The sequence below is a fragment of the Panicum hallii genome, chromosome 2, assembly GCF_002211085.1.
Source record: "Panicum hallii strain FIL2 chromosome 2, PHallii_v3.1, whole genome shotgun sequence".
Classification (NCBI taxonomy): Eukaryota; Viridiplantae; Streptophyta; class Magnoliopsida; order Poales; family Poaceae; genus Panicum; species Panicum hallii.
Window position 1 is genome coordinate 46,170,792 of NC_038043.1, and position 21,950 is coordinate 46,192,741.

General features: G+C 52.2%; 4 protein-coding genes across 4 annotated transcripts; all 4 read left to right on the forward strand.

Annotated features, from left to right (window-relative positions):
• The first annotated feature begins 98 nt into the window (after positions 1 to 98).
• On the forward strand, positions 99 to 1,219 carry LOC112880343. Its single transcript, XM_025944913.1, has 2 exons — positions 99 to 466; positions 881 to 1,219. The coding sequence occupies exons 1-2, from the start codon at positions 187 to 189 to the stop codon at positions 1,108 to 1,110; spliced, it is 510 nt and encodes a 169-aa protein (XP_025800698.1). The 5' UTR covers positions 99 to 186; the 3' UTR covers positions 1,111 to 1,219.
• A 137-nt stretch (positions 1,220 to 1,356) lies between these two features.
• Positions 1,357 to 2,560, forward strand: LOC112880344 (PRELI domain containing protein 3A-like). The gene has a single exon (XM_025944914.1). It carries the CDS (start codon positions 1,576 to 1,578, stop codon positions 2,179 to 2,181), a length of 606 nt encoding a protein of 201 aa, XP_025800699.1. The 5' UTR covers positions 1,357 to 1,575; the 3' UTR covers positions 2,182 to 2,560.
• A 2,480-nt stretch (positions 2,561 to 5,040) lies between these two features.
• Positions 5,041 to 6,075, forward strand: LOC112880345 (zinc finger A20 and AN1 domain-containing stress-associated protein 1). The gene has a single exon (XM_025944915.1). The coding sequence runs from the start codon at positions 5,243 to 5,245 to the stop codon at positions 5,729 to 5,731; it is 489 nt and encodes a 162-aa protein (XP_025800700.1). The 5' UTR covers positions 5,041 to 5,242; the 3' UTR covers positions 5,732 to 6,075.
• Positions 6,076 to 17,899: 11,824 nt separating this feature from the next.
• LOC112882637 (serine/threonine-protein kinase UCNL-like) lies at positions 17,900 to 19,319 on the forward strand. The gene has a single exon (XM_025947732.1). It carries the CDS (start codon positions 17,900 to 17,902, stop codon positions 19,217 to 19,219), a length of 1,320 nt encoding a protein of 439 aa, XP_025803517.1. The 3' UTR covers positions 19,220 to 19,319.
• Positions 19,320 to 21,950: the final 2,631 nt, after the last annotated feature.

Genomic DNA, 21,950 nt, shown 5'->3' on the forward strand with positions numbered 1-21,950 from the left:
GGGCTAGCATTCAGGCCTTTATTCTTGGCGTGCTAGATGCTAATTAACAGGCCCAGGAGCCCATATATAACGTTTCCAATATCTTCGAGATGTGGCCTCGGCAACCACTCTCTGGAAGATGCGGCGGAGTCGGCGGACGACGGCCGGCCATTCATTCGTCGTCCATCCTCCTCCTCCCACGACACCATGGCTTCCTCTCCGCTCGCACCGGCCCGGACCTACTCGCCGCTAGCGCCCAAGCTGCCGCCGCCGCCGCCGTGTGCCCGCCCTCCTCATCGCACTCGCACAGCTGCGGCCGCACGACGGCCAGTGCGCGCGCGAGTCCGAGCGACTTCTTCCGGCGTCGGCCCGGCCCCCGCGGCGATGCCGACGGAGGAGCACACCAAGCGGTGCCTGAGGTGCGGCGGCCTGTACCGGGACGAGGAGAACCACCCGACCGCCTGCGCCTTCCACGGCCACGTCACAGGTACCCCGTAGGCTCCTCCGCCGTACTTGTTGCTACATTTTGCTTCTTTTCTTTTATTACACTGTTGCCACATTTTGCCGGGCTTGCAAAATATCTTCTTGGGCTAGTGTGGTGGAGACCCACGCAAAGCCATACCATGCCGCCTCAGTGTCGTGGGCCCGTCGTTCATTTGTCCGAGCGTGCCGTGCGCTGCCATGGCAATGCAACAGAAATATTATGACTTTACTGGCGCTCAAACCATCACATAACTATCATACAAGATTATTTTGTTATTTCGCGTAAAAAATATTTCATAAAAAAGTTATTCAGGTGTGATCTTATTTTAATAATTTTATCGCAAGAAATACAGTGGTGCGGTTTTAAAAAATATAACTGCGTCGAGTAATCGTACGTATCACTCCTGCTCCATCGCAGGCGAGAAGGGGCTGTTCTCGCTGTCGCCGCCGCACCAGGGGATCGACGGCGAATGGAGCGACAGGAGCGGGGTCATCGTCTACCGCTGGAACGACGAGGAGAGCCGCCCCAACACCGGCCGCGCCAACTGGAAGAAGCGCTGGAGCTGCTGCCAGGAGCGCGACGAGGACGCGCCGCCGTGCCAGCGCGGGTGCCACGTCTCCTACGACGACGGCCACACCCTCTTCTAGCCCTCGCTCTTCTTTGATGTCAGTAAAAAATCTTGTCAAGCCACTGCTCCGTCTCGACGGCAGTAACATTGCACTATACGAATAAGATCACGAACTTCTTTGATGTTCAGTTACTTTTTTTTTGTTTAGATCACCAGGGGGATCGACAGCAAAGCACTTTTTTTAAAAAAAAAACACAAGCGCGGCGAGTCAGGTTTTTAATTCCCCGCGCGACGCGAATATTCCTGTCCTCTTCTCCGCTTCCGGAGTCCGGACACACGCCCTCGCTGACGCTACCTCACTCCAACTCCAAGGTCTTCGCTTCCATTTATCGCAGCAGCTATCGCTCCCACCTCCTGGCCTCCTCCACGGCTCTCTAGTCTCTACGCCACCGCTCTCGCTGGCTCACCGAGAACCGCACGTCCGCGCCTTCCCTCCCCCCTCCGGTCTGGCCGCGGCGCGCGTGGACACGCACGTACGGGCGCCATGGTGGTCTCCTACACGCAGGAGCACGTGTACCGCCACCCCTGGCACCGCGTCACTGCGGCGGCGTGGCGCAAGTTCACGGACCCGGCCGCGCGCGCCGCCTCCGGGGCGCTCGCCCACATCCTCGACGTCCACACGCTGTCCCGCGACGTGGACCGCCGCTCCGGCCGCCTCCGCGCCGTGCGCGCCATCGCGGGCCGGACCCCGCCGCTCCCGCTCCTCCTCCGCGGCCTCCTCGCGCCGGCGCCGTCCGCCGGAGCCGGCGGCGACGTGGTGGTGCTCTGCGTCGAGCGCACGGACGTCGACGCGCCCGCGCGGGACATGCGGGTGGCGTCCCGCAACGCCACGCTCCGGGGCCTCGTGGACGTCGAGGAGCGCTGCAGCTACGCGCCCCACCCGGAGCGGCCCGACGAGTGGACGCTGTTCCGGCAGGAGACGACCATCCGCTGCGCGCCGCTGGCCGCCGTGGCGGCCCGGGTGGCCGAGCTCGTGGAGCGGCGCTGCGCGGAGAGGTTCACGAGGAACGCGGACAGGGGGAGGGAGGTCGTGGAGAGGATATGCGCGGACCTTGCGGCGGAGCAGGACGCGACTCACGAGCCAAGGTGAAAGGGCAGCAATGGGCAGGGATCTAGGGCGGTTGTTGCCATCGCGTGCAGGCTTCGTGATATGTACAGTACCGTAAAGAAATGGAAATGGCCAAATTCGCTGTTCGAAATATTTGTGTCAGGAACCAGCAAGGTTGGGGACGGGAATTTGGGGGGGAATCAGCAAGGAATTTTAGGTACTTGAGAACCAGCTTGACTCCAAGATAGTGCTTGCAGGTACCGCCATACAGGCTGGGAAGATCATGTTCATCTTCCTATAAAGTCGTAGTCATACCAGAAGAGCTTTTGCTGCAATAGAACCGCCTTATATACACCTGAGGTGTATAGGTCGATTGAATCAACCCAATCAAAATATATCCAACACAATTACTTTCTGCTTCTGATCTTCTCTTTTACAACCCTAGTTGTTGTTCATTCTTCATCTTGACAGCGATCTGCAATATCTTAGTTGAACTGCCAAGCCTAGTATACTCCACTAGCATCTCACCCTGACGTGGTTCCTTTCTGGATGCGTCATTCTTCAGTGCTCTGTGCTCCAAATCCTTCAGCGGTATGTCTTGCATACGGCGCTCGCTGTACGTCAAAAGTTTGTGTCGGCAATATCCCTTGCGGAAGCAGTCAAGCTGAAGTCTCCAGCAGTAATTGCCTGCACGATTTGTGTAGCAGAAATACGAACTTCAATACAAAAATTGTAAGCGTAAAGGATGGCAAAAGTAGAAGTACTATTACTATTCAGCACCTGGGAAAAACGATCCGAACTGCGGCCCTGCTGGCCCGAAGCAAAATTACGTGGCCAGCGGCGACGATCCAGCCACTTCCTGTGCCATGGGCTCCGGGCCTGATCTACACCCCGTACCCAAAAGTAACGCGGGCGCGCCGAGCATCTGCGTGAAAGAAAATCAGCACTAGCTGTCGCCGTCGGCACTGCAGTTCGTGATTCCAGGCATCCGAGATAGCTCTCCGCTATCCGCCGGCCCAAAACCATCTGCCCGATGCGTTTCCTTTGAGTGGATCCGCCTGATCTGCTGCTGTTGGCATGCGCAAGCGCAACTTGCCGATGCGTGCACCGCCCCCGATCCGGATAATATCTCGCCGGATATGGCCTTCTTGGCTCTCCTCATCCTCCTCCCGAGCTGAGGATTGTTCGCCGATAGGGACGGCCCTCGGGAAAGGCAGCCTATCCAGCTAGCTCCCTAGGCCACCGGAGCTGCCGTGCTCGGGCCCCCGCCCTTTCGAGCCGTGGACCGCCGGGGCCATGCGTTTTCTGGTGCGCCTTCGCAGCTCGGAAAGCGGGCTGCTGGACCCTGCACGCCGCCGGCCGACGGGTCCGAAGCCGGCAGCGCACGAGGTTATTAGCCGTGCGATCGCGATTCCTCCAATCTCCGCTGGTTAGCAGCTGGGCCGCCTCGCGCGTGCTTCCGATTACGGCCATGCTTTCCTCGCGTAATAAACAAAGTTGGGGCACCCTGTGTTCAGTTCAGGCCTTCTGTTCTTCAGGGATGGTGCTGGTGGGGAGTGGCCAGTTGTGTGACTGGGTCACTGCAGCAGGGAGCCAGCGACGGGAGCTGGGGGAAAGCTGCGCGCTATCCTTCGCGCCGTGGCGTCGTCTCCCCGGCGAGACGGCGAATCCGCCTATCCCAATCGGCGGTCGCTCTCGGGCGCGCGTGCCCGTCCCCGATTGGCCATCCTAGTTCACTTCCGATAGTCCGATGGAACCCGCGCCTTGCTCGCGCTGATGGAACCGCGATCTTTTTGTTTTCCGTTCGAATTGGCGCCCACGCTCTGGGAGGTGGGAGCTGCACATCATGGCGTCGTGCACGGCGCAGGAGAGAAAATTGCCGCAGGCCGGGCGGGGCCACGAGTTCCCCATGTCGACATGCAAATCTGGTCATCATCCCTCGCTCGTAGTACTCTCCCTCGCCCATCCCTCAGCAACTTGGCCTTGGCGCTAGTGTCAGTCCGTCAGAGGGGCGGCAGGCATGTAGACGCGCACGATGTGGACAGGGCGAGAGATCAGGGGAGGAGAAAAAAAAAAGAGAGAGAGGAATGCCCATGCTAATCCGGACAGCTCAGCGCCCGAAAGCGACGCCACGCGCGGCTAGTTTGGGCTGGATTAGTTTTATCGATTCGTCGGGGAGGATTGAGTTGAGCCGAACGTGCGGCCCGGTCGACGCGAGACGCCGCCGACGGCTTCCAAGCTCCCGCGGCCGTCCGCCGTACGCCAATCCTGCGACAGCCAGCCGCGCGCGCGCCGAGGGTTGGGTCTGGCCTGTTTCGCTTTCGTTCCCCTCGGTTGCGCGTCCGCGTCCGCGTCTCCCTTGATCGGTCAGCCCGGGCGGCTACTTGCCCCGCGGTCCGGTCCCAGCTCGCACCCCCACCCCGCCCGCACACGGCCGGGTTCGTCGGGACGGACCAAACCAACAAGCACACGCCCCGTCCGTCCGTGCGACCGCGTCCTAAAAAAAACTCGCGCGCAACTGGGACCATCCTACCCCTCTCGGCTCCCACCCGTGCGCCGGCCGCCCGGCTCCAGCAAGCCTACCGCCCCCGAACCCAGCCGTGGCCCGCGGCGCGCCACGCCCGCGTGCGGCCATGTTGTTCACGTTCCCTTGCCGTTCCCGGGCGGGCGCGAGCCCAGCGGCCTGGGTCCCGCCAGGTGGCCGAGCCCGGAACGGGGGCAGGCGGGTGGCGGGGGCAGCGCCGGTAATTCGCCGCCGCGCCAGCGAGGCCGCGGCCGGAAATAACACGGGCGGGCGGGGCGAGGGGTCGCTGTTGCCTTTGCCCGCTGCGCTTGCGCGTCCGCGGAAGGGGACGACGACGCGTCCCCGTCTCCCCTCCCTCCCCTCCCCCGATAAAAAGGCCGGGGCGCCTCTCGTCCATTCCTCGCTCCTCGCCGATCACAACCGCGCCCTCCCCGATCCCGATTCGCGAGCTCATCCCCGCCTCCCTGCCTCTCCTCACCCCCACCCTCCCTCCGAGAAGCAAAGCCTCCGGGTCGCGCCACGGCGCAGGCACCGAGGGCAGCAGGCGCGGTTCCTTCCACCAGGTGCACGGGCGGCGGCATGGCGCAGCGCGACAAGAAGGAGGAACCCACGGAGCTCCGGGCGCCGGAGATCACGCTCTGCGCCAACAACTGCGGCTTCCCGGGGAACCCGGCCACGCAGAACCTCTGCCAGAGCTGCTTCTCGGCGGCCACGGCGTCGATGTCGTCGCCGACCTCCTCGTCCTCCTCGGCTCCCGCGCCGGCCGCGGCGCCTCAGCCGAGACCGGCGCCGGCGGACGCGGCGCCGGTGGAGCTGGCCTCTCCGGCCGACGCGGCCCCGGCTCCGGAGGCGGCGAAGGCGTCGGCGAGGACGTCGGCGAACCGGTGCTCGAGCTGCCGGAAGCGGGTGGGGCTGACGGGGTTCCGGTGCCGGTGCGGCGAGCTGTTCTGCGGCGCGCACCGGTACTCGGACCGGCACGGCTGCAGCTACGACTACAAGGGCGCCGCCAGGGACGCCATCGCCCGGGAGAACCCGGTGGTTCGCGCCGCCAAGATCGTTAGGTTCTGATCGACGACGGAGTCAAAATTCCTCCATCCAGAGGACAAAGCAAGCAAGCAAGAAAAACAAAGGGGAAGAAGAGGAAACACACATCCACGATTCCACGGAAATGGAAGGCCTTTGGTGTTATTATTATGCTGTTCTTCAAAGCGTTTGATTTTTAATCTCCTTTTTTTTACGATTTTCAATGGAAGAAAAATGGAGGAAAAGAGGTGGACAAAGAATAGTGTAATAATGGGGGTGGTGATGCCGCAGTGGTGGTTGAGAGCAAAGCGATGAACAAAATGGATTGGGTGTATGTACCTGTCACACGCAAACTTTGTGCAAAACTATTATACATTTCTCTCTCCGATTTTCGTACAGAAAAACAAAACGCCAGCATCATGATTGCCTCAATCATTCAAGCTCATAATTTTCTCAGCCCCGATCCCGTATTTCTTCTTCTTCCTCGTTAAACTTCCCCCCGGAGGAGGTCGAGAAGCAATCAGGCCCTCTCTTCGCCGCGGAATCATGCGCCCGGCGGGCCCCACCCGCTCGATGATGGAGTCGCATCACCGCGCCGCGGTCGGCCGGGGCCCCGCCCGCTCGCCTGGCGCCGTGTCACGCGCCGGCGGTCGCTGTCGTGGAGACGGCGAGGCGCCACATGGTCCGACCGCGGTGGAGACGCGCGGCACCCGCCTTCCTTCCCCCTCCGCTCGTGACCCGCGGCATCGGCCGGCCGGGCGGCCGGCCGCTCGTCCTTTTCCGCGCGGTTGCCATCGCGGCCCCTGACCGGCTCCGGCGGGGCCGCTGACCTGTTCTCCGGTGACCGATCGCCCGTCGTGAATCGACCCTGATTGATTGGTAGATTACTTAATTGGTGATGGTTGGCGAGTTGCGCTCCTCGTCGATGCGTCGAGAGGCTTGCTAATTCCGGCTGCTCGATAAACGGCAGCGGTCAGCGCGGCGCGTTCGTTGAACCGGTGCCCAGTCGCTCATGTTTTTCGTGGGGTGCGTACCGGCACCAAAAAAATTTTTTTGCAAGTTCACATTTTCCTGAGCTGTCTTGTTTGTAATTTATCGGGTAATTCGTCAAAGGTTATTCGAGGGCGCCTTTGCCATAAGAAGCATCAGATTTCAGGTAGTGCCTCGTGAATCATTCTGCTCCCGGTTCCGGATTTGACATGGACAGCTTCGCCAATCGCCGTATGGTGATGTGTGCGCCTTCCCGAAGAGCAGAGCCGAGCGTGGGTCGACACGTACACTTCGGATAGAAGAAGGACACGCGGTCATGTTTCTAGAAGGTTCCGACGAGCGAACCTGCTCGTTCGATATACTGTGTGTGTCGTTGACACTTCTCCAGGTGGCAAGGGCCGACACTGCCGAAGCTGCGGAACCCAGGGAAAAAAGTCAAAATGCGCTTCGGTCAGCAGCCCAGAAAAAGTTTGGAGCCCATGAATTTGAGGGAACCCACGAATTACCTCCGCGGAGAATGAAGCCCATGACTCCGCCTGCCTCCCTCACGACTTTTTTTTTAAAAAATAAAAAATTAAATTCGAAAAAAAGTACCGATTCGCAAATTTTCGGAAAATGAGTACCTTCCGCCCGATCAACGGGCGGGAGGCGTGGAGCCGGGGACCTCCCGCCCATCCAACGGGCGGGGGTTCCAAAACTTTTTCCAGCCCCCTCCCGAGGGTCTCTTATTTGCGAATAAGAAAAGTTTCTTATTTGCGAAGAGACCCCTGAGGAGGCATGCCGCCCGCCCAACGGGTTGGAGGTGCCCACCTTCTTATTTTTTGTTGGAATTTATGTTTTACAAACTATTTAAAATTCATATTTTTTCAAATACAAGATTTATTCGCCATACTCTTTTGTATACATAAAAAAATTTAGTTCAATTTTACGAAGAAGGTTACGGTATCTAAAATTCGTATGAAGATGGTTAAGCGATAACGTTTTGCAACGTAGAATCCAAATATTACGATAGTACGATACATCGAGCCATTAAAAATAAAATAGTATGATAAAAAATAGTTTAAATATACAAATGCCAAGTCACAGCTACAATTACAAACACACATAATGATATGTTAAAAGTCAATGCGGCAAATATTACAAATACACATAATGGTCTGTTAAAATTACAAATACACATCCAGATCTGATACAAACTCAACGCGGCAAATATTACACATGAGTAAACAACGTTCAAATAAAATTACAACTAAACGATGCCTGATGTCGCAGTAGCACACGATCGGCGACGTCTCCTACTCCTTGATGCAACCGGAGGTCTTCCATCTGTAACATCACCTATAGGGTCAGCTTCAGCAGAACTAGACCCAGCATCATTGTTTGGGCAACGTTTATACGTGTGTCCACTCTGGTTACATGCACTGCAGTGCTGTATCCTCGGACGGAGCTCTGACTTATCCATGTCATTACGAATATGCCGTGTCTGACGGCGTCCTCTCTTAACCCGAGCTGTTGTCGGGTCTGGAATATAGATCACAGGATTCGTTGTCTCAGTGAACGATCCAACTATACGGAACCCATAGATCTCATACTGCCAGGTGCTGACAATTGTCTCCTTTCTGAAGTAATGAGAAACATATATATCGACAGAATGTCCAATATCCGCACAAGCAGCCATTACATGAGAACAAGGTATGTGCAGCAACTTTGGCCTCATGCATGAGCAACAACAATTACCATCAAACTTGAGGATGCACTCCTTTACAGGAGTGTGACGTCTCATGCCACGTCGTGCTCTGTCTTTGGGAGCTACCTCAAACTTGAGCTCCTGTCAATCATTAATAAACTAGTTATATTACATATTAATACACAACGATCCTAAGTTTCAGCAATTCCCAGATTATATTTTTCACATTCTAAACTATTCAGAATACAAATTATACTAAAAACAATTGAAAATATAACTACCCTAAGAAATATTTCCTAAATTATAGTTATTTTCAAATAAGTATACGTCTAGAATAAGAATATACCTCCAAACCGACGTGTGAACAGAGCTTCGCCGCTTCCTCTTCTCTCTTCCTCTCCTCCCTTTCTTTTTTTCCTGATTTTGCTGAATAAAATGAGAATTTAGGGGCCACTGCGGGCTTATATAGCGCGCGCGCGGGGGGGGGACCTCCCGCCCGCCCAACAGGCGGGATGCCCCTCCGCACTGTAGGGCCGAACCTCCCGCCCATCCAACGGGCGGGACGCCCCCGCAGCCGCATTAGGGGCCTCTTCACAAATAAGAAAAGTTTTTTATTCGCGAAGAGACCCTCAGGAGGGGCCTGGAAAAAGTTTTGGAACCTCCCGCCCGTTGGATGGGCGGGAGGTTCCCGGCCCCACGCCTCCCGCCTGTTGATCAGGCGGGAGGTACCCATTTTCCGAAAATTTGCGAATCGGCACCCCTTTTTCGAATTTAATTTTTTTATCCTTTTTTAAAAAAATACTCTCTCCCTCGCCGCACCTTTAGCCCATCGAGCCGGATTTGGGCTGTGTGGCCGTCAAGACGGCCTGATGAGCCGACACGAACAGCACTCCATAGGCAATTAGGCATACCTCTCAAAAAAGGAAAAAAAAGGCAATTAGGCATAGCCACTAGCCCACTAGCATAGCACATCAGGGCCAGAATCTCCTTAACACGAAACCTGGGTCCAAACCCTGGCCAGGGATTGGGCCACGTCGCGTGAAATTCTTGACTGTTTGATCTTCCATCTACAGTGAAGACAAAGAGTCGCGTGACCTCGCGCCCTCTCGACGCTTCGCGTTCCCGTCGTGGGCGGCCAGCACGTAGCTGCGCGAGGTCATTCTTCCCCCCACCGCCCCTCCTCCCCTCGCGAGTCGCGACATATTGTGTCACTCACCTATGCCTCATCCGGCTGCTGGGGCTGAAGGAGAGACCACCGCTGCGCCTGCCCGGGGATGGCACAAATCGTCAAGCTCGCTGCATTGTATCGGCGAATGCGGCGGCGGCGGCGATGAGAACTAGCTCAATAGTAACCGTGTAGCCGGAGGAAGGGACCATGGGCTTGAGAAGAGAGCACAGCTGGGCAGACCCTATGTGACAAAGAGCTCCGGCTTCCTGTTCCGGCCGAGTCCACGATCTTGTTCCGGCCGAGTCCACGATCTTGGCATCCACGACAGTGATGAGGACCGTGAGTCCTGACATGGCTCTAGCGATTTACCAGTGTCTCCTCTCAACCTGAACGGTCGCACACTCACCGGAGTGTGGACGCGAGCGCCGGCAACAACGATGTACGGGTACGGCCGCACAAGTTGCATCGCCATGATCGGCGTGTGTATCAACGCGGACAGCAGATACTAAAACGAGCAGGCAGGCAGCGTCACACATGTTGTAGCTCCTCGTGCAGGCTGTAGGGACGATACCCGTTGTGGACCCATAAGTTGCTCGACCAAATGCCTTGCCCATGGTTCATGAAAACCTTAATTATGGTATGTCTCTCACATCTGGACACTCTCCGGCCTCTCAGCCAAAACTGATGAAACATTTTGATCTCTGAAATTTTGATGTGCCCTTTACAGTGTCGACTGTTGAAATGTGAGGTTTCAGTATTTATGGTTTGATAGAAGCATTTACATTTTTATAGTTATTAGATCAAGGGTGAAATGTATCTGCCATGTGTGAAGTATTGAATTGTAGTTCTATTCATACAATGCTAAATAAAGTATTTACTAAGTGGCATGTCTTCTGATCTTTATATGTTTGTAATCCAGTAAATATTTATTGAGTAACATGTGTTCTGATTGAATATTAGGGAGAAAAAAAATCTGAAACATGTATGATATCAATTTTGAAGTTGACAAAAAATAAGACAAAATTAGATTGTTTGATTAAATTATCTGAACAATAAATGTACAAATTGGTTGTCAGACTAGTGAGATTAAATTAAATTGCAAGGGATGCAATTTAGTAGTGCAGACAACTCTTATTGGAGCTGTGTAACTTTTCAGGTTGAACTACATATTTATAAATAGCCAATTCTAATAATTTACAAGATCCATGTTGTCGCTATATTATGCTTCCTATAACTACACATGGAGATTGTTGACGCAGCTTAATATTATAAATAGTGAATGCACTGCTTTTTCTTTGATTGCAAATGAAACATTAAAAAGCTTGACTATTTGTCTTGCTTGGGTTGTCTAATAAATACTTGATGATGATCACGGCGAAAGTAGAACAATGTTGTCCTGGAGTCCCAGCTTGCAGGGAGATCAATGAGGAGGCCGATGACGATTCTTGTAGGTAAAAGCCAAAGAACATGTATATCAGCTATATAGGTGTTGAGTCAGTTGTAGGCTCGAATGCATATTCCTAATTGTGTGCGATAATATAATACGTTTGATGTTAGAAAAGGCAGAATCATATGGTAACTAGTGAGAAATATTGCCTGTCGAGCTTAACATGGTACTGCATCTTCAATGCTCATCCAAAACAAATGTTGTGTAATTACATTACCCTTTTATTATGTGCAAAATCCATTTCTGATGCACTTGTTAGTAACAAGAGTTCATGCCTTTATTATCGAACGCTGATATGAAATAGTACTTTAGAGGTACTTTATTGTCAAGCCCTCCTACTATCACTAGGATAGAGAACAAAGATGAAATAGTACTTTATAAGTTGTATTGTGTGACACCATTCAGATTTCTGACAGAATAAACTGACGATATACTCACAAATACTAGACATTCAGAAGTACTTTAGAGGTTCTGCATTCATCTTATTTCATCCATATGTAATGGTTACAGTTCAAATGTATTTCATTTATTTTAACTATAGCCATTAACTTCTCTGATTATGTGTTTGAGTAGAATGAAACTGAAGAGCGGTACAGAAATGACAAGCTATGCTTTTGACCTCCTATATGAACAATGTGGCTTAGACCTAGGCATTAAAGCACCGCCATTTTAAAGGATAAAAAAGATGATGAAAAGAGAGTTCAATCTACATATTCAATTCAAGAATAATATGGAGACCTGAATCCTTTTGAGATAGGTACCTCTATATAAAATTATGCTACATATTGCAACCATTGTCATGGTACGTAAATCCATCATAATTTTAGTGAACATACATGCTTTTACAGTCTACAATTGTTCCGTATATGGCTAGCTCAAAGATGGTGCGGCAACACCGCGCCTAGGGTTTTCTAGTAGCCACGGTTGTTGAGGTTCAGTTTCCGGCACTCTGAAGCCTGAACAGCACCAGCTTTGACTGCCTTTTGTGCTTGCTTTACCGAACAGCAACCTACGTGACATGACTTCTCCTTGCTAATCGATGTGACTGCACCTCAGATCAGTCAGCAGCAACTCACAAATAACCAAAGGGAGTCCCAAAAAACCTAACAATGATGCAGCAAGGATTTCCCCGAGAAGGGATGGAAGGAATCACCAGTTCAGTTGCCTGTAACCGCTCCTTTTTCTCGGGGAGCCAAAGGTCAGAGGAGCTAGCCTAGCAGATCATTTTGGTTACTGATTGTTATGCCTCCTTCTAATCAATAATCAGCTCATCACCGATTAGGCATAAGAGAAGACAAAAGGTCCGCAGTCCTGCACCAACTGAAGGGAGTTCAAAAGCTTTCCATCCTGCACCCGACGCCTTTCCTACCACCCCTATGGCTGTCCCTCCTTTGCACGGCCGCCAGGAACCACTTCACTGTTGCTGAGACCATGCTCAGAGTCAAGTGCTAGTGGCATGCGCTAGCTCCTCCGACCTACAACGCTTGCGGCTGCTGCAGAGCGCGGCGTAATGGCCGACCAGGCCGGCAATAGAAAAAAGGACGACGAGTTCCTCTTCGATTATTCCTCCTCTCTCTAGCTGCCTGCGCTGCATTTGGTGTGGTGGGCTAGCACGTTGGCAACTCGCCATCGCCCTTTACGACCTCAGCGTCGATCGTCTTCCACTTGCGAATTGTTAATGACCAGCAGGGGGCTAAGCTAGCTACTACCTTCCTCTCCATTGATCAGTGCTCGCTAACAAGCGGGCTCCTCGACAAAAAAGGCAAGAACAGGCCGGATTAAGCGCCAAGGAAGAGCAACAGCGTGACCCGGGAGCCCTGCAGGCTGCTGCTGCTGCTGCGTGACACGCACGAACACGCCACGCTTAACCACGGCCGCCGACCATGTCTGTTCGCGCAATCATTGCCGTTTCAGCAACGGAACAAACAGGGTTTCGGCTCATCATCAGGGGATAATGGCGCGCGACCACCGTACCTAACGAGGTCTTAAGCCTTGACCAAACAGGACGGGGCCTCGTCCTATGCACTGCACCTGCTAATGGCCCCTCTTACTTAGAGAGGCACAAGTGCTCGCTCTGTGAGCATAGGAATCGCTAGACACGTCAAGAGTGGCAAGACTTGTAGTGATGCGAAAGGATAAGGAACCGTATATCTGACACAAATCCAAATCGACTTGAAGTTCAGTCACTAGAGATAAGAAAGAAACTGTTTTTTTACAAAAAAAAAGCATGTGATTTTGTCATCCTAAATAGTCTTGTCGTGACTTATAAAACTATTAATACTCGAATAGCGACGAAGCATGGTTGTAGGTTGAAATGTCAGGATGCAGCTAGGGAACTTAGTACAGTTTTCTTGGTTTCTAATGGGTACTATTATATGCATGTGTAGCTAAGGGTACGGTGCCCCAGTGCCCTTGAATTCAGGATGGGAGGGCTCCACCAACAATATAATTATAAGTCTCTACAAGAGACAGAAATGGGATAATATTCTCCCCATCAAACTCAGCACTCATTAGCAATCAAACGTCCTCTCTCAAGAGAACGAAAGCAGCCGAGTCGAGTAGAATAGATGACCCTTAACTTCAAGATAACTCCACGTACGGCTTTTTAAAAGCAAGTAGTACCTTGACTAGAAATTGGCCTATGATCTTCCAACTCTGGCCATTTTACTACAAAAACTGACCCGGGATTTCAAGGCATTTTTAGATCGCTCCTAGTTCCTGATGAGTAGATAGGTGTCTTCATGCTTGGGTTCTTCTGAATGATTAAAAGGAGTGCGACTTGGCACATGATAGATTCAGGGCTTAATACATGTATGCACACTGTTGCTGGTAGACCGTGGCACTACTGTGGTGGACCTAGCTAGGATGCACAGGCACCCTGGCATGGCAGCCAAGAGTAGTTAGTCCGTAGTCACGACTCACAGCACAGACCTGAATCATTGATCTAGGCCCCATCGATCTGCAACAAGTGATCAGACTGAACGGTGTCATACTGATACAAGAAAGGAGGGAAAAGGTTCGTGCACAATTAACGCGCGCGCAAACGATCCATGAGAGGAGTATCAAGTTAAAACCAACATGCTCTGACGGTTGGTGCTTGTTGCAACAGTTGGTGGAGCATCCTGGTCATCCCTTAAAAAACGCTTGCATAAATCATGAACTAACACCTGATGAAATGAAAATTGACAGGATAGAGCATATAATAGACGCTTGATGTCACAATATTTCTTAATAAGGCAACCTGACTCTTTGTTCCATTAGGTGCCTGTGTATACTAGGTCCATATATAGGGGATATTATAATGTTATTCAAAGAAAACAAGTATATAGTAGAGCCACAAAAAAAAAAAGAAAGAGTGTTCAACAGATGCAAAGAAGGTCATGTAAGAAGAAATTTATACTGCTGTATCTTGATCAGACAAGTTTATACAATTTTAAGTATCATGTAGCACATTCAATAGGTTTTATTTTTTTCAGACAAGGTTCACATCCACATGATTCAAGACGATATGATTCAAAAGCCAAATGCGCACAATATGATGCCACACTGTAAAATGATGACTACCAATGAAGGATACTTAAATTTCTTTGCTACTTAGGGATCTGATTTATACATAAATGTAAGTGTGTCAAAGGATTTTCTACGCACGATTACTCATGTAGTTTCCTTAGCTTAGCACGGGTATGATGAAACCTTGCATGCAATTTTCACATTCAAATCTAAATATTTGTAAAGGATGAATTTAAAATTAAATAATTTCTTATTGGAGATTCTTTGCAATGTACAGTGACACAGCTCGTAGCATAAAAAGAAGGGTTAATTCCATCCATACTATTACAATTGTCCTGTCTGAATTCACTGATCCGCCATTACAATTTGTCATATTGGAACTGTGCTATTACAATTCTACGACTCTTCGAAACACACCACTGCTTACCCCTTCGATATATTTCTGAAAAAAATTGGATCAAAATTCCCTCAGTCTTTTTCTTCCTCTAATCCCCCTCCCCTTCATCTCTCTCCATAGCGTCCGGCTCTTCGATGGCCTCCCGATTGCTAGCTCTCGTGAAGGCGAGGTCCCGCTCTCGCGCGGCCGCCGTGCTGGTCCCCCCTCCCGCCTGACTGTTGCTGCCCTCTCGCGGCCGCACTCCTTCATGCCCCGCGCGCATCCCCGATCCCCACCCCCTGGCCGCACGTGCTGCAGCCTCCTCTTCGCGTTCCCAGTGGTGTCTCCCACTCCCCTCGAGCGTGACCACCTCCACTCTCCGCCTCGCCCTAAAGACCCATGACGACGTGACCGCCGTCGTCACCCTGTTCCACTGGTTTGCCGGGTGTGTCGCGCCGCTGCCCGCGACGTGCCGTGGCTCCTGCTCCCGAGCGCCCAGGGCGATGTGGCCCCGCAGCGCGGCGGCTCCGACTACGCGCTCGTCTTCCTGCTGGCGCGCGAGTGGTCCGCCGTGGTCGATGTCCGTGACACACCCTTCCCCCGTCCCTCCCACCTCGCCACGGGTGCCACGGCCGCCCTGCCCAACCTCACCACCATCCGCGCCACGCCCACGTCCACATCCGAGCCAGAGCGCCACCTTGGCGAGAGGTCGGCGGCCGAGCTGGACCGCGGGTCGCGGAGCCGGCTGGAGCGCCGCCCGCGCGAGAAGACTGGTCGCCGAGCCGGCGCGTCTCCGCGCGGGAGCCGTGTCGAAGCGTGGCACGCGCGCGGTAGGCCAGGAGGAGGGCGAGCCGTGGAAGCGCGGGGCCGGGCCAGAGGATGGGCGGCGGACATGATGTCGTTTTCCACTTGGAGAGAGAGGAAGGGGGAGAAATGAGATAGGAGTCGGAGGAAGAAGATGAGGGCATTTTGGTCCAAAACTTTTTAAAATACATTGAAGGATTAAGTAGTGGTGTGTTTTGAAGAGCTGTAGAATTGTAATGGTATGGTAATAATATGGTTTCAATATGACAAATTGTAATAGCAGTAGACAATTGTAATGGTATGGATCCAACTAACGAATACACAAACAAGCACAGGCACTAAAACACACACTAGCTAGGAGCGAAGTAGCAACTTAAGTTGGAATTCCATTTCACATATTTGAAGCAAAAGGCCAACACGGTCTAGTATATATGGTTGAAAGTTGCAACCACATCACTAAATGGGTAGCATAAGATAGGCACCAGAAACATTTCCTAATTAAATCGTGCAAGAACAATAGGCAGTGATATAATATAGAAGCCCATCAACACTGTAATTAGGTGGCACTAAGCATGGTGTCAACTTCAGCTCTGATTTTGGCCACATGCGTGGCTCTTGTCCTCGCTACATGCTCAAGTCTCATCTGAAAAAGATGCCTGGTCAGAGAAAAGCAAACCATCCACGCAGAGTAAGTCCACAACTTTTCTTTCTCGGTCTCTCAATAAGGTGTTATGCATCAATCCCCATCTATACCATAGATCTTTTTTTAAGTGGGAGAGGCTTTCATGGTGGAGCTGCCGTTGCAAGGTCAGGAAATAGCTCATAAATTTTCACTTGCATGAAAAGCTTTTGCGCGTTCTTGAAGAAAAGATTTTGACTTAAGTCATGCTATTCTCAACAAGGGCTTCATTCCACTGAAGGATTAGGTTCTTGTTGCACGTAACAGTAGTCGAAATCATGACTCTACGATACACATTTACACATGCGTGATCTTAATATTTTTTTTCGAAAGACCGTATGTGATCTCGATTAAGGGGACCTGATTTTCTAATTAGCCATTACAGTTTATACTTCTATTTTTTACGTTTAAGATCTTCCTTAGAACCTTCCCATTTTGGAATCTCGATTTCGATCACCCTGGTCGGCCCTTTTACATTCACTGAACTCTAGTTGAAGGACGATCTTCTTGTGCAGTTTCATGTTTGTCGGCTCGTTCGCTCCATTTCATCAGGATTCAGAGGGATTCAATTCAAGAACAAGTGATTTACTTTTAGCCCCTCGATTAGCCCGTACCGTCGACATCCAAATCGGAATATGCCCGTCCCGTTGCGTCCGCATGATTGGTGACTGATCATTTTTTTTCTTTTGCATTTGAATACTCACTCGTTTGAATCGAGCCGTCCATGGGAAAGAATTTCCTCGTGAGCCCTGCTGCTACTGTCCACACGTGTAGAGCCCAGCTTGCGCTTTCTCGCCTTGAGCTCCACGCCCAATGATCTCCGTCCCTCCTCTCTCTTGTTCGATTAAAAAAGATATACTAGTACTATACTAGTAGTACCAAAGCAACCGAATAACCGGTGCAAGAATCATTGTTAGGTCGTCCAACCACCAGCTGAAATGATCGTTTCAGCGATTTGCATTTGATTTATCCCGGCCCGTTCCAATGGAACTTCAGAGAGCCTGCATTGTTTACTGACCAGCTGGTGAAATTGTCCTGGTGAGGTGCCTTTCAGACTCCACGGCTTTAAACCAATCTACAGCACTCTTGTTGTGAGGTTTGTCGTCCAAGGGTAGTCTTGGACTCATAGTTTTCATCCACACAGCGGATTAGGCAGGCAGTTTTATTTGTGAAGTACTTTCTGTGATTATATATGAAAATATGTAGCTTCATTTTGGATAGAACTGAGGATGAGCTGATGGAGAGAAGGAAGGAAGGAAGAAACGCCAAATCCATGCCGGAGGCAACAATAGAATTCTCCTCAGACTGGCATTGTGGCAACACCACTTGATTTGTTTTCTTCTGCAGGGGGAGACGAGATAAGACAAGCGAACCAGTTAAGCAGCCACCTTATGATGAGCATGAGCCGGCCCCTACCCGCCTCCGCCCCCCTCCCTTATATCGCCACGCCCTCGCCCTTGGCAACAAGCGCGACACGCCACGCCACGACACGGCGCAGCCCGACGCCTCGCGCGCGCGAGAGCGCCCCCCCCCCCCCCCCGCCCCCGTGCTCATGCCGCTGACGACGCCACCCATGGAGATCGACCTGGACGCTGTGCGCGCGGCGCGCGTGCTGGGGCGCGGCGCCATGGGCACGGTGTTCCTCGTCGGGGACGGCGGCGGGGAGGCCTACGCGCTCAAGGTCTTCGACAAGCGCTCACCCGCGGCGTCGAGGCCGGCCGCGGCCGGGGACGCCGCGCGGCGCGCGCGGTGGGAGGTGTCCGTGCTGTCGCGCCTGGCGCACCCGCACCTGCCGTCCCTGCTCGGCTGCGCCGAGACGCCGGGCCTGCTGGCGTGGGCGCTGCCCTACTGCCCCGGCGGTGACCTCAACGAGCTCCGCCACGCGCAGCCCGACCGCGTGTTCTCGCCCGCGGCCATCAGGTTCTACGTCGCCGAGGTGGTGTCCGCGATCGCCGAGCTCCACGCTGCCGGGATCGCGTACCGCGACCTCAAGCCCGAGAACGTGCTCCTGCGCGCCGACGGCCACGTCACGCTGACCGACTTTGACCTCTCGCGGCAGCTCCCGCCCAGGTCGCCCTCCGCGTCCACGTCCACCTCCTCGTCGTGCTCCGCGACGTCCTCGCCGCCGCCTCAGGCACCGAGCCACGGACGGGCCCAGTACCACCACCACCTGAAGCGCATCTTCAAGAGGAGCGAGTCCGCGGTGACCGCGTCAACTTCCGGGCAGGAGGAAGAACCGCGCAACCTCGCCTGGTACCTCAACAGAAGCGTCGACGGCGGCGGCGATCAGGTCAAGAAGGCCAAGTCGGCGAGGGTGTCGCCGATGGACCGCGGCAAGAAGCTCGCAACCCTCTGCTCGGCCGCGGTGGGCGAGCGGTCCTTCTCGTTCGTGGGCACGGAGGAGTACGTGGCGCCGGAGGTGGTGCGCGGCGATGGGCACGACTTCGCCGTCGACTGGTGGGCGCTCGGCGTCCTCGTCTACGAGATGTCCCACGGGCGGACGCCGTTCAGAGGCCGTAACCGGAAGGAGACGTTCCGGAACGTGCTGCTCCGGGAGCCCGAGTTCTCAGCGGACGCGCGGCGGCGGTGGCCGGAGCTCACGGACCTCATCACCAGGCTTCTGGAGAAGGATCCCTCCAGGCGTCTGGGGTTTGCCGGAGGCGCCGACGAGGTCCGAGCGCATCCGTTCTTCGCCGGGGTGGCGTGGGACCTGCTCGGAGAGGTGTCCCGGCCGCCTTACATTCCCCCGCCGGCCGATGACACTGCCGCCTGCGAGGGCTTCAGTGTGGTGGAGTACTTCGATAAGCTTCACCAGCCTCCACCGTCGCCGGCGGAGCATTCGCCAGAGGAAGAGCTTGCGCCGGAATTCTGACATCGGTTGTTTCCGCTCGAGCTTCGAGCTCCCTGTTTTCCCGTTTTGCACCCTAGAAGATTGCTATATCATGTAACGAGGGATGTCAGTTATATGTGTACATAGAACGAGATGACTTTGTGAACCCGTGATAGTAAGGGGTCAGCTCGATGAAATTGAGAAGGATACAGTCGACAAAGATTTGGGCTTTCGAGTTTTTCGTCAGTTTACTGCTGTAAGTCTGAAACTGAACTACTGATGGCAAATGTCATGCGTGATTATGAATTTATGCATACGATTTCGTTTCGAAAATTCAACTAGGTCGGATGAATTATCCCGCAGATCAATTACTGACTTACAGTTACTGGTGCTAGACTGCTAGTACGGTTACATCTTCAGAGAGAGGAGCATCATTGACGGAGTTGGTTGGTAATGGTAAAAACTTCGTTGGACCATGAGAATTCATTCCCATCTCTGAACGCTGGACCATGTACGGACGCACGCACGTATGTCGATTCCGTCCATGGCTCTGTATTGTACCGCTACTCTACATTCGTGTACGTGCGCAATTGATCTGTCAATGTTCAGCTGCCGGCTGGTTCCACGCTTTTAATGGCCGGGTGTTCGCGCGCAGTGCAGGTTGATGCGTTGGCGAACATAACTGATGGCTGTTTCATCAGACCTTCAGTAAGTAAGTCTCGACAGTTCTTCATTCCTGTCAAAAACTCCACATGTTGTTCGGTTAGTGTTTATCGTAAAGAAGTGTCGCTGTACTTCAACACAAGTTTATGGCTCGTTTGTTGTCCTGAAGATGTGTTTGTAGTCGTGAAAAATAGATGTTTGACTCGAACAACTGATAGCTGAATGATATATGGTTTCTGGCAATTGATTCAGTCCACTGTCCACTGCTGAGCGCGCGTGCAGAGCTTATCTGATCAGAAAAGAAATGCTATCTGCTAGTAGTATATAGATCGGTCGCTTCAGACACTAGGGATAGATTAGGTGATCTACTTTGAGCTTGACTTAATCTGCACCGTTGACGAAGGTCGTCTACTCTACTAAATTGATGCTTAGCGCTGGCGCTTAGCGACCGACCGGCACTTCAGAGAAGGTTTTTATTGTAATGACTGGGCACTCACAAAGTGATAGCAAAGCCGGCTAGTTATATCAGCCGGTTCGCCATCAGAGGCGACAAGACAGGTTAAACCTATGAGAACGTCACTGTTAGCCACGTAATCTGCAAGTCGCACGCGATGGGGAGGGTTTGATGGGGAGTGTTCGAGGATCAGGAGACACTGGAGCAGAGCTTGCTTGCTTTCATGTGTGCCGAACTTGATGCGCAGCTTAATTTTGCATATTTGCAGCAGGTAGATCAGATTATATCATATTCTGTAATTAATAAACTTTGGCCGATATAGATATCTTTGTTTCGCAGCATGCGGCGTAAGCAGACTGATGCAGACCTACGCTAACAACTAAAGCTTTATGATCAATCATGGCCCACGCGTTGCATAGGTGCTTTTGTATATGCTCACTATATCTCTGAACCCTTCCTAATAATTCGAGGACGACATAAATATCCTTTTCCATTTTCTTTAAGGTCATGGGTATGGATATACAACAAAACCACCCAACATTAAATATTCGTTGAGGCGAATTTTGGTGTCTATTTTCTTCTTAATATAGAAGTCACTTGTACCTCCTAGTCCTAAGTTGGTCTACTTTTTTTTTTCCGTTTTGTTTCTTTTCCATATGCATATATATAGGGGGCTAAAGGCTACAAGCCTACAATACCTCCATTCGGCATTTCGGCGCTGTTTGGATCATCCCCAACTAATAATTATTTAGCTAATTGATAATAGTCTCTTTTAGCTACTAAAGATTAGCTAGCTAGCAATTAGTTGGGTGCGTTTGGATCCACCAACTAATTGCTAATTATTACTATTAATAGACCAAGCTATCCCTGTGTTGGAAAATTTAACAGAAGGATTAGGGGTAATACGATCTTTTGGCCATTTTAACCGGGATTAGCTGGGTTGAGATACTACTATTTTAATCAAATGGAATATCATTAGCTATCCTGTTTGGATCCCTGATAGCTAAATTTAGCTAGCTAACCACTGGCTAGAGGATCCAGACAGGACCGTTTTGTTTCTTTTCTGATCTGAATGGCTCAAGCGTGGGGCGGGGAACTCCTTGACCCCCTCGTTCACCAGTGAAAACATGTTAAATCTATAATCATACATAGGTTCTGCCTTTAATTTCCTGCGATGCCCTTCAGATTGCAAAGACATTTCTCACTCACACACGGATATCGACTTGATGCTGCAGGGTCGTTACAGTAGACAGACACTACCACTAGCCCACTAGCATCCACACTCCATGCATGCATGGAGATGGCAGGCAACGGTACTGGCAACCTGTACGTACGCGATGATCCCTCGCACATGCCGGGAGGGCCTTGTCCGGCGCGATAACAACACCGGATTCGGTGGAAGGCATGCATGCGGATGCAGCTAGCTACCTTGGCGCGCACTAATGGGCGGTCAACGGCGATCAATCACCATCAACACAAGTCACAACTCGCATCTACCCCAGGCTCGATAGCTGAGTAACTATCTTTCTTTTTTCTGACGATCGAAAAGCTGCCAACGATCAACAGCAGCAGGCAACAAGCATGTACATGCGAAAACAAGGTAGAAGGCTTCGACAATGACAGTGCAAGCAGCCGGGATAGATGCAGGCATGCAGC

Bases quoted from the DNA above. Each gene is read 5' to 3' on its own strand.
- LOC112880343 (XM_025944913.1), top strand. From the start codon at position 187: ATGGCTTCCTCTCCGCTCGCACCGGCCCGGACCTACTCGCCGCTAGCG. The intron at 467-880 runs GTACCCCGTAGG...GCTCCATCGCAG, and splicing joins CTTCCACGGCCACGTCACAG to GCGAGAAGGGGCTGTTCTCG.
- LOC112880344 (XM_025944914.1), top strand. From the start codon at position 1,576: ATGGTGGTCTCCTACACGCAGGAGCACGTGTACCGCCACCCCTGGCAC.
- LOC112880345 (XM_025944915.1), top strand. From the start codon at position 5,243: ATGGCGCAGCGCGACAAGAAGGAGGAACCCACGGAGCTCCGGGCGCCG.
- LOC112882637 (XM_025947732.1), top strand. From the start codon at position 17,900: ATGCCGCTGACGACGCCACCCATGGAGATCGACCTGGACGCTGTGCGC.